General features: G+C 37.9%; 1 protein-coding gene across 11 annotated transcripts in view; it reads right to left on the reverse strand.

Moving 5' to 3' along the window:
• LOC118234553 (afadin-like) overlaps positions 1 to 12,798 on the reverse strand; it is a 210,204-nt gene that overhangs the window by 150,101 nt on the left and 47,305 nt on the right. For 8 of the 11 annotated variants that reach the window (XM_035431224.1, XM_035431207.1, XM_035431157.1 and 5 more), the window contains one exon: positions 441 to 515. The exons of the other annotated variants lie outside the window; for them this stretch is intronic. In XM_035431224.1, the coding sequence (XP_035287115.1) occupies positions 441 to 515 (75 nt within the window). The remainder of the gene's footprint in view (positions 1 to 440; positions 516 to 12,798) is intronic. 11 annotated transcript variants of the gene reach the window in all.

Genomic DNA, 12,798 nt, shown 5'->3' on the forward strand with positions numbered 1-12,798 from the left:
ATTGTGTTCACCCACAATATATAATGTTTGTCCTTTCTGGCAGTACTAATTTTGGCAGCAATTTTAGATTAAGTCTTAGCACTGAGATGAAAATGCATATTAGTTTTAATAACAAGTAATTAGTAATTTTTATCCTTCTTTGTTTTATTGGTAGAAATCTAATTAAATTTACAGTCTAGTTTCAGTCACATTATATCTAATAACAACGTAAAAGTAATTTCCTAGCCTTCTTCACAAGCCCTGGGACTACGCGATATAGCCTAGTTGATGTTTCCTCTCTTCAAACTAATTCAAATAGGCCCATAAAGTTATTGGAAGTTGACAAGTTGTACCAGGTTTGCTGGAATTTCAACAGATATAATATAGTGATGGCTGTTGAAACTCTTAAAGCAACATTTAAATCTGTAAGGACATTACACTTATTTGTGTAATATCCTTACCTGAGCTGGATATCTGTTTCCCAGCCTGTCTCTCCCGACTTCCATCGATGCAGTGCTGCTGCACTGTTCTTGCACCTAAAGGTAAGGATATTGCACAGATACAAGAGTTAACAAAATGGAATGTTGCTTTAGGTTTCAATACCTAAAACAAAACGTTTCCATACCTAAGTAGTAATCTCACCAGTCTCAGTGACTCAATAAGAATGCTTGTTCTAACATCTAGACCATCCAAGATCTACCGAGCTAATTTGTCATAGGCATACAGAAAAAAACAATGTTACTCCTCTAGATGGGGTTAATGTTAGGGTTTCCAAAAGTGTTGTGTCTCAAAAGAGATAAAAGTATAGCACCATTTTACCGGAATGCCAATAATGCATGTTCCAATAGGAATCACTACAAAGACCAGCAACACTGCAAATTTACTGAAGCATTTGACTGTGCACAGTATAAATTTAAGAGCAGTGAGCTGCATTGCGACTCTAAGAAGACCACCAGATTTGGTGTTATTTTACTGCCAATTTTCAAGAGCAGGGTAATTAATTGCAAGAGCATTGTTCCTTCAGCTTTCATGCAGGGGGCGCACAAAAGTATATGTGCACCCTCAAATCTACCCTGCTCTCACTCAAAACAGTATGCAAGCGCTCAAATATACTCTGATCTCACATAAATTTGTGGTTCTCTCACTTGGAGAGTATTTTCACATGTTCTAATTCATCCCTCGCTCTCACGAACATCTCTGTGTCCTCGCTCAAAATTCACTCTCCTTGCTCTCGGATTTCAAAGAAAACACACCGGCAAAAGTCATAAACCAATAAGAGTAAGTTGTGTGCTTGCCCAATGAAAATTTTATGCGTACTGCTCCCCTACATTTTCATTGGTACATTTTCAAGGTAAGAAGCTGCAGGTTCAGGAAGTATTTTTTCCTGACTTACATTTGCATTGGAAATTAAACTTTAAATTTTATGACAAAGAATCATGGGAGGCTTCCAGATAATTAAACAATATTGTATGTTTTATGGGCTTCGGTTATACATTTTTCCACTTTTCGTTTTGGAGAAATTACGTTTTTTTTCCCCATCAGTTCGGTATGTCAAACGGCAATACATACAATACCCATTAGATAAGACAGATGGACACAGATAAATTACAGACATTTTATTAATCCTACAGACAAAATTCAACTGCCATGAGCAACATAATGTAATACCATATACAATGTATTACACATCATCATAATGACATGAGAGAAAATAACCAAACATAGCATAATACCACCATCATAATCAAGCCCATTACTGAAAAAGCTAATGCTAGCTAGCTTGAGAATGAGTCGACCGAGTGAGCGTACAACGTCAGTGTAGACAGCAGTAAAATTAAGCTCTGAAATCTGCATTGTGATTTGGTCTGGTAGGTAAAGTTACCGCTCATATTAAAACCAGTGCCTTCTATGGGGTTTTGGTACCAAACGACTAAGACGGCAACATAACTACAAGTTAGGCCCTAAAACTTTGGAATACTATTGCAGGCTTTGCCGAGCCAGGGGCAACTGACCGCTGGGGTGCTTCTACTGATAACTACTTTTTAACTAGGCTACTGTACCTACCCTACAAATGGCATGTGAAATTAGAGTTAGCCCTATAGAATCTCCAGCAATTCGCAACTCAGATTTCTTAATTTTTGCTTAATTTTGGCACCAACTGCACTAACATTATACACTCACTTGAATCATTAGCAAGCTAGCTAACGTTAAACTCAGCAGTTAAAGTGTGACTGCATTTTACCAAGATGGATTCAAGCAATAGGACGTGGCTTTCAATAAAAAATTTCTTTAATGTTACCAGTTTAGGTATGAAAAAAGTTGTTTTAGCCGGGGTATCACTTTTATTCATTTGTCATTCACGGTAAAGGAAAAAATGACACAATCCATGCCTATGTGTTTCTTTGCGCTTGAATGTATATATGTTTGCATGTACAGACGGGTGACAAGTTTAAGGAAAAACCAACATAATGTGCCTTAGTAAGGTGTTGGGCCACCACGAGTGACCAGAACAGCATCAATGCACATTGGCATAGATTCTGCAAGTCTCTCCCATAGGTGTTCAATTGGGTTGAGATCTGGTGACTGTGAAGGCTAAAACACATGCTTCACACAATCTTCATACTCATTCAGGGGCCCCTCATGCCCTGTCATCCTGGAAGAGACCACTCCCATCAGGATAGAAATGTTTCATCATAGGATAAAGGTGATCACTCTGAATAACTTTCTATTGATTTGCAGTGGCCGTTTCCTCTAAAGGGACAAGTGGACCCAAACCATGGCAGGAAAATGCCCCAGCATAACAGAGCCACCGGACCCCCTCACTGTAGAGGTCAATCATTCAGACCTGTACCATCTTCTTAGTGTATACCACACATGCACTCACCCACTTGGAAAATATGGTGAAGAATGACTCATCTTACCATATCACACTTTCCACATCTCTGTAGACCAGTACCTATGGTTTTTGCACCAGTGAACTCTCAAATGTGCATTCACCTTTGTAATGAGGGGTTTATGCACTTCAACCCCACTATAATATGGTCGATGGTGGAATGACCTCCCTGTGGAGGTCAGAACAGCTGAGACTGTGAACAATTTCAAACGACGACTGAAGACCCACCTCTTCAGGCTGCACCTCTCTCCATCCCTCCCTTCCCCCCTGTAAATGACTAAACTTAGGGTTGTAACTAGGCAGCTGTTTCATAGGATACTTAGTTGATGCGCCTGTCTTAACGACTACTTGTATTTTTATTTATTTTTATTTTTCCATAGATTGCGTTGTTGCCGTTCTCGTTGTTAGTGTTAATCAGTTTAACCATCAGGGTCCAAGTTGAACTATGCGGTTGTTCCCTGTACTTGGACCGGTACTTCTCTCTAGGGGTTTCGTCATACTTGTTCCTGGTTATGGTTATACACTTTGTTGTACGTCGCTCTGGATAAGAGCGTCTGCCAAATGCCTGTAATGTAATGTAATGTAATAATATCCCTCTCTATGTAGTTGTCGACGGACTGTTCTTGCTGAGTCTGATCACTTCCTGTATTGAAATTCTCAGTCACCTGAGGAAGAACTGCTCTTCTGTTATAGAACTAATGCATGCACATGCACTAAGCATCACTGTCTGACGTCTTTCCCATTGATCTAAATGCAGATGTCTCTGTTCCTATTGAAACACTAGCCAGCTGAGCAGTCTTTGTGACTGAAGCTCCTGCCATTCGTGCCCCAATAATGAACAATCTTTTAAAGTCACATAGATCTTTTCCTCTTGGCATCTTGATTTTTATACATGCCACAGAGCATGATAAAATGTTAACTGCTTAATTGTATCATGCAGTACACCTTTAAATAAGCATCTGCATTCATTATGTTTTTCCACTCTAGGGGTGGAGGTAGATTTGTATTTGTATCTATATTTGTTCAACCAAAAAATTAATTAAACAAGCTCGAAACCGCCCAGACCCACGGCGCAAATTGCCGAACTATATTTTTTGATTGATTTTACACGTTCATATATGGCAGTTTGTTGAAAATAGACACTACATGCTAGAATCATGATAACGGCAAAGACTGTGCTGTGAAGTTTAGGTACCAAACAACAAGGCTGAATCCGTTTGACGTAATTTACATGGAAACTATACGCTCAGATCGCTTAGTTTCACTCACTGTGGCCAAGCGGAATCGATAACGTTTCAGAAAATATATAACATTAAAAGATTTAATTCAATCTTCTACTGGGAGTTTTGCCGTTTATTGAGGGTGTGACAGAAAATTTCAGTGCCGCTGACTGTAATCAAATGTTTTTCACATTTACCGCTCCACATTTACCGTTCAATTGAACAAGTAAAATTCACAGTACATTTTTATGGGTTAGTGCTGTCAGATTGTGCTACCTACTTTACATTAACCCTGTATGGCGATCAATAAAGGCACAGTAGCACTTACTTCTTGTCACTTGTACCACCACTGTAATGAACTAAAAAAAGGCTACAAACTACCATTGCTATGAGAAATGTGCTGGCGAGCTCACGCGCATACACTGCTGGCGACATTCTAAAGCACCGTTTTGCCCTCCGTACTATATAGCTAGCTAGCTATGGCACGTCCTCACCTCTGTAACGTTATTTGTTGTCCTTCATGTGCCATACATCTGTATAGGTGGTTGTAGCTGTGTGTCCTTAGCTCCTACTCATGCGTGCAGGATAGCATCTGTAGGCGCTAATTAGGTTAACTAAAGGAGGCGATCCGTACGCGCTAACTAGGTTAGCTAAAGTAGGCGAACCGCGAACATGTTAGGGTTAGCTAAAGTAACGTTAGGCGATAAAGCTGCGCTTAAAAATGTTGTCCGTACCACCTGCGCATGCGTCCTACTAAACGAAGAACCACCTGCGCATGCATCCCACCAAACCTCCCTCAAAGGCTGTCCGTGAGTGAGTGAGTGACCACAATTTACCACGCATAGCCCACGGCGCCAGTTCTTGCGTGGGAAAAAAACCCAGAAGTGGGAGTGGTTAAACTGGAAGTGCACTGTATAAAATGCCAAAAATCTCTGACTTTTACCATTATAATCACTGCCTCTGTTATTGTTGAGATATTCAGGCATTAAAGTCATGGTTTACAATGACATCAATAATAATGCAGTTTAACAACAGGTACAGTAGTTTACTTTTTAAAGCTGTGTTTAACAAACAATAACCATATACTATATAGCCATAACAGACTTTTATAACACTGAGGTAAACAGTGAAATTAAGTTTCAAACATAGGTAAATGTTTTTATAAATCAAAATATGGTTACTCATCCTTACTCTGAACTGCAGAATATGAACTGCATGAACTCCACCACCACCCCTACCTGAGAGACACTAAAGTCAATTATAAACTGATAAAATTATTTTATAATTCAAAAAATAGTTCCTCATCTTCATTATGAACTACTACTATGCTAGGAACTCCTAATGAAATAAAAACTACAGAATTTAAGATTAACACGTTTTGTAGTTTTTTGTTTGTAAATACTTTTTCTCCCCTCTTTGTTGAAGCCCCACTTCACCTGTATGTTTCATTTGCATATACCTGGGTAAATTAAATAAAACATCGGTGGAATACATCTTCAGCTATTATGCTCTTACTCAAATTTCTCCAAGCTGTATTTTGTGAAGACAAGCTCCTGCACATGGGCTGGCATCAGCATCAGACGTATTACTGCAATATATGATTTCTATTTTCTTGAAATAAAGGACATAACTCAATCAATTTAAGTTGCTAAACTTGCTATTTACCTTTTTAGAGTCTGAAATAAAAAGCCGAAGAAAAATTTCAAAGTTAGTATTTATAAATTATAGTGGTTTTGTAATATAGGCTAAAGGAAATGTATATAGAAACACAGAGAAAAGCGCTAAAATGTGCATGACAAAACACTAAATGGAAATGGAATGGAAAGTAGTTAAAGAAATTGCAGTTCAAAAAAAAAAAAAAAAAGTAATTTCTTCGGTCAAAACGAATTCAGAACATTTCTCCCTCCCTTCTCTTTGGAGCACACTGTCGTTCTCCTCTCATCAATTCCACAGACAGCATGAAGCTTTGGTAGTTTTCTAGGACTGCACGCACACAAATCGGTTACGCAGTTGTCATGTAGCTGCTCTATTCAGTTCATTCAAAGTCTCAGTTTCAGAGAAAACCTGAAAATATGTTGGTGGAGTTATCTCCTAATGGTAGTTCTAAGCCAATCATTTAGAAAATTACAGTGTCCACAAATATTCATCCCAACCCTAAAGGTTTTATCAGATGACTGCAGTGAATTAATTTTGTGTGATTATATGTGCGAAGTTATGACAGCGCTTGACTGGGAAACTTGTATCAAAGCGCTCGTTATTCAGTTGCTGAACAGCATGCTGGAGTAGACAGCAACACGTTTACACCTGGGTAAAAACACCTGTTGTCTATTGTCGGGGGGTTGTGAAGAAAATGGTACAAACTGCCGGTATTTCTTGACTGAGCTGATTTTTTAGAATTCTAAAAACCCAGTTAGTTTAAGACCAAATATTTAGGAAGGTTGTGAAAGGAGGTGGATATAGCATTTTTAAGGCATTGGAGTTATTTTAAGTCCCCAAAGCCCTTTGGCGTTGCTCTGGCCTATCTAGTATTAAGGGAAACTCTCACTTGCTGTCTCTCTGCAGGTGTGTGTGTCTAATTGAGCAACTTGGTGCTGACTTCTGAGCAAATCATATCAAAGAGATAGGATAGACTGAATCGGAATAATATTGGGCAAATTTGGGAGGAGAAAACATTTGGGGAGTGTGACAGAAAACAAGCTTGCTTACTGTGTTTTACTATATTTATGTGTTTATAACAAATCTATGTATGTAACTAAGTGTGCAAAATGGAAAGGTACTGGGAAGGAATGACCTTCGAGGAGGAAGGAATGTGGATGAGCTAAGATGACAATCTGGGTGTACCACCAAGTTTAAACTGCAATAATTTTTGGTACAAAGGGGAGACAAGAGGCTTGACACAGGGGTCTGAGAAGGTCACGAATATGTAAACATGACTTGAGGGATACTTTGTAAATGGAGGCAAATTCATAGTTAAAAGTACCTTTGCTATAATCATATAATCAGGTGGTATATGTATGACCATTGCTTGCAAAATGTCATGTCCTAATCATTAGCCTATATATTTATATTGAATACTGCATGTATTGTGTATGATGACAAATGAAGATAAGCTGTACGAAACAAGATGGTATGCGAAGGGAGAATAAGAACACCCTCCCCCGCCTTGAAGTGCCACGAACCTAGACACTTTTCTGGGATGAAGCAAAAAGGTTCTCAGGAAAACAGAGAGTTGGTATGGGAGGGGGAGTAAGAAAGTGCCATGCCTTGCAAATTACCTCATAAAAAGATAGCTTACAAAAAGATATAAGAGGCAGAACTTGTGAACGGAAGTTTGAGACACATCGTTTAAAAAAAAAAATTAAATGAATTTACCTTCAATTCATTATAACAAATGTTTTTCTTCAATATCACTACATAATTGCTACGTAACGTCAGTCGGTTTTGGCTTCAGCCATTGTTCGGCTCCAGTCAACACTACAGTTTTTTAAAAATCATCGCGGCTGCAGCAGAGTCCGACTCGGTTCCAAAAATAGCTGTGCGTAATACCACACATGTTGTTTACAGCATTGTCGCCCTTTTTAGTACTTAGTCTGGCTTGATTGACAATTCATTTATTCAGTAGGTGAGAGTATAAGCTTTCTAACGATGTATAACATGTCAAATTTTGCTTTTGGAATAGCGTTTTTTAGGTCAGCGTAACTGAACATTTTCTTATCATCGCATTCATTAACGCAGTCACTCTGTGGTAGCAGTAAAAGCCGCTGCACCTAACGAAAAACAATTTCTCGTAATTTCTTAGAAAATACTATTATTATTGAGGACTTCTGGGCATAGCTAAGCCATATGTTTGCTGATAGACCTATCTGACATCATTTTCTGGAGCAAAACATAAGTGGATAGAACTGTCATTGATTTACTGTCTCTGTCTACTGAACACAGATACAATTTCATCATTGCTATGTAAGTATTACTGCTCAAAATATTTCAGTTGTATACGTTATTCTTCAAATTGAGTGTCTTTAAATAGGTCAGTGGTATTATATAATGTGGATATTTCACATTGTAATGTAAGTGTTAGTTAGTAGTGAAAAGTTTCCAAGAAAAGAGCTAGCCTACTGTAAGTCCAGAACATGTGTTGACATTCTTACATTAGAGCACACATGTCTAACAGACATTTGATTCCAATATCTGATGAGCTGGACACCATTGTCTCTTACACTCTAAACATGCTGCACTTTGTTTAGTATGCAGACCTAAAATTTTTACTTTGATAAGGGATTTAACAGAAACTTGGATTTATTTTGGAGTTGTACTACTTAAATAATAAGCCCTTTTTTATTTTTATCTTGTTGGAGTTGCCAGTTTAAACCTACAGTTTTGCACTTTAATATGTAAACCTTTGTTTACATTTTGTTTTGTGCTGCATTATACAATGACATGAAAAATGATAGTTTGTTGTTGTCAAAATAAAATTAACTTAAATTGGAGGAAAATTAATCACTTAGATTAATCAACTAATCGGTAAAATAGTCGATAGATTAATCGATAGAAAAATAGTCGTTAGTGGCAGCCCTAGTCACAAGTAATTGAGCGTAAAGTAACTGAGTACTCAAACAAAATGTCAGAGTTAAGTGTAGTCTTCTCTGATAAAGGGGTTAAAGTGTAGTCTTCCCTGAAAAGGAGTTAAGTGTAGTCTTATCCTTAATAAAAAAATAAAAGTAAAATTAAAATTTTAAATTAAAAAAAAAAATTAAATATTAGAATATACAGATGCAAGAACCAAGTGAAGGCTGTGCCAGTTACACTTGACCACAGAGAGGACATAATACCAGGAACTGTCCTCAGAGGAGAAACAATCAGGGCGGACAATGGCAAGTACCACCATCACCACCATTATCCTGGGAAAGAAACACAGTTTGGGACATAATAGAATGAGGTCTGAGGGGAGAGGGCAATACACATGACAACACATGCACAATATCAACAAATAACAAGAAGCCATTCGCTTCCACCTTTCCTTGGCATCTGGGTGTCAGGTAAGAAATTGTTTAATTTTTAGTACACACAGGAGTGACAACATCAAGCAAAAAACAATTGTTTTTGTGCAATGGGGATCCACATGAAGTTGTCCCCCATATTTCATTAGGGACAATTAATTTGGAATGGGCGGAATTAGGAAAATGGGTAAGGCAAATGATATTAACCCCATAGCGCAAATGACAAATCTGGTCAATCCTTGCCCATTTAGGGGGTACCCTATTTAAAGCTTTATAACTACAAATGTGAACAGCACAGAGACTTGAAAAATGGCTCAAATGATGCAAGACCTTTGTACCATTTACAATACTAATGTTTATATTCATAATTCTGGAAAAAATAAAGTGCAAAAATCAAAAATTAATTTGCTCTTTTTTAGTTTGCAATGAAATACTGAGAGATTGCATATAAACAGCAGGTTAAACCATGTCCTGGATCAAAAACTCCTTGACCACAAGTTCTATGGGTGGATATGTAGAACTAATACAGATCTATGAAGCAAAAATTAAGCAGTGTACTCAGCGTCCAACATGTCTAAATTCTATATTGTTGTAAATAACAACATATAGCCTAAACGTATTTCACTACAAATCAACTGGCTTGACTCAAGAAACTCACTGTTGCATCATATTCAAGTGGGAATTACAAGCTTTCCATCGGTACAGTGGCCTAAAATATCTAGGGGTCCAGAAACATCCAAAATCTCTCTAAAAAAGAATAAAATGCCCTTTGTCCATTATAAAGCATATAAATGAGCCCCTTACAGAGGTTTAAGATGAAACATTGATATCAGAATAAAAAATAATGCAAAAACTTTGTCACACAATGCAGTACAGTACCTAAATGATTGTGTGAATTTTATTGTGTGAAATGGATTAGTGTAAACATGTATGATGATGTATTGTCTGTTGCATATCCACACAACTTTTGTCAAATTTTGTTCCTCATAATGTGACCGAAATAAACTATATTCATTCATTCAATCATAAATGTGTAATAATTAACTCTCGTATGTTTCCTCTGCAACATTCTAAAACCGTTTTGCCTCGTTGCGAATCGTTGATCTGAACTGGCCTTAACGTTACCGTTATTTACATTGCCATCGAGTTCATCAATATATTATAATGATCGGAATAAAGCCGGGGTATGTGGAGCAGAGCCGGGTCTGATTTCTGAACACGTCATGCAGGAGAAAACTAAATAAAAGAATACGGCAGTATGGATTAGCATTGTTATTATTTTATTACCCTTCCTCATATGTTCCTTCAGCCTTTATGCCCTTTTTGATGAAATCTCCTTTGTTTTTGTTTTATTCTTCTTGTTCCGATTGATAATTTAACACCCAGCTCAGCTTTATTCTTGAACAGTTTAGCTAGCAAAACCAGAAACACCAGGGGTAACATTTTACAAGGCAGTTGTTTCAAAAATACCACAGAACAATCATTCACGAAGAAGACTGCTTATTGTGCACGAGATACATAATTGCACGAGCCACAGCGAATCCCGCAAATTCTTCTCTGCAGTGTAAAGATGTTCATACCGGGCAAAAGGTGGATAAAGAACGTTTGCAGAAATTGATCATCACTAATTCTACCCCAGGTTTGCTACGGTATTTTAACCCGGCTCGGCAGTGTAAAGACATCTTGAGTTAGCCTAATGTTAGACAACGAATGAGTATGTACATAACGTTACTTTTATAACAACCGTTTTTTATTCAGTAAATAGTAAGTGATATATTTGGCGTGCCAACTGACTGACGTCACACAGGCGACACTGGTTGGATCCGGTTGGATCTATGGGAAGTGAGGTCCAAAAACACACCTGCAATTACCGCTTCTTGCCATTGGCACCACCATAGAGAACGAAACTGAAATCTTTGAGATTGTCACTTTAATTTAATTTCTTTTGTTGTTGTTGAAAACACAGCATTCCAAGACTGTGCACTGTTGAAAGATTCTTTGTAAGACTCTGCTATGCTGTAAATGTGTGTTGAATAAATGACTTATTTATAACAACATTCACATTACGTAGTCATATTTTCAAATCTCCAGTCAGCTTTTAGCACTGACTTAATGTAGGGCCCTATGGAATCTGTGTTATAGCTTTTTTAAATTCTCAATTCCGCGATTCCGTCCGTGATTCTGTTATCACAGAAACTATAGGGCCCTACCTTCATGCTACCATCAGTCTGTCGCTGGCCCGCGCCGGGCCCCCGTCAAAAAAGACACTTGGCCACCGGCCCACGCCGAGCCCTGTCAAAAGATACTTGCCACCGGGCCTAACAACTTTTCTGGGGGAAACCCTGGTATGCAAATATAAAAATCTTGGGACCAGACAGACACTGCATCATTCAGGAAGGAGGCACAAATTAACTCCCGGGGCTGAACGAACTTTGGTCCAAAAGGTTCAACTGAACCTAAAGACAACAACAAAGGAACTGGCGAAGGAGTTGGAGGCATCAGGTACCAACATATCTTCATCCACCATTAAGAGAATCCTACATTGCCATGGCCTGAAATCCCATAGAAAATTTGTGGACTGAACTGAAAAATCATGTCCAAGCAAGGAGGCCCACAAACCTCACTAAGTTACACCAGTTTTGTCAGGAGGAATGGGCCAGCAAAATATTGTGAGAAGCTTCTAGAAGGCTACCCCAAGAGTTTGATTCAAGTTAAGCAATTAAAAGGCAATGCCACCAAATACTAACAAAGTGTATGTAAACTTTTGACCCAGTGAAAAACTGATATAGTACATAAAAGCTGAAATAAATCTGTCTCTTAGCTATTATTTTGAAATTGCCTCTTATGGAAATAAAGTAAATACCCAAATTGACTTAATACAGGAAATTTATAGTAACATGAAATGTGTGGAATTGTGAAAATTGAGTTTGAATGTCTTTAGCCTAGGTGTATGTAAACTTTTAAGTGAATGCGATGATGAGAAAGCTTTCTGTTACGCTGAGCTATAAAACACTATTCCAAAAGCAAAACTAGACATTATACACCGTTAGAAAGCTTATACTGTCACCTACTGAATAAATTAATTGTCGATCAAGCCAGATTATACAAAAAAAGGGCGATAACGCCATAAACAACACGTGTGGTATTACACAAAGCTATTTTGGAAGGTACCCAGGCGTCACAAATGTGCGTATATTTCACAAACGGATTGTCCAAGCCAATATGTGACAGGTGCTGGTTTTTTGGTCCGCAAGTAGGGCAAGGTCAAAATAGTTGAAGAAGATATGCTTATTTGAATGTTGGTACTCCTAAAATCAAGTAGCAGAGAAAATCCCCTAGAAAGATCTTGAACTTTTCACACTTCTCACAGGGAGATAATGGGTGGGAACAATAGTTAGTTAACTCCACCCCAACCACTCCCCCACTAGAGTACCTGTAAATCCTTGCCCATTTAGGGGTTACTCTATTTAAAGCTTTATAACTCCAGATGTGAACACCACAGAGACTAGAAAAATGTCCTAAATGAAGAAATACATTTGTACCATTTATAATACTAGCTTAGATTACTTTATATTCATAATTTTGTAAGAAATAAAGTGCCACAAATGCAATGGTCAACTCAAAAAATCTCAAATGAATTTGCTCCTTTTTTAGTTCGCAATAAAATACTGGGAGATTGCGGGTTAAAGTACACATGTCCTGGATCAAA

The sequence above is a fragment of the Anguilla anguilla genome, chromosome 1, assembly GCF_013347855.1.
Source record: "Anguilla anguilla isolate fAngAng1 chromosome 1, fAngAng1.pri, whole genome shotgun sequence".
Lineage (NCBI taxonomy): Eukaryota > Metazoa > Chordata > Actinopteri > Anguilliformes > Anguillidae > Anguilla > Anguilla anguilla.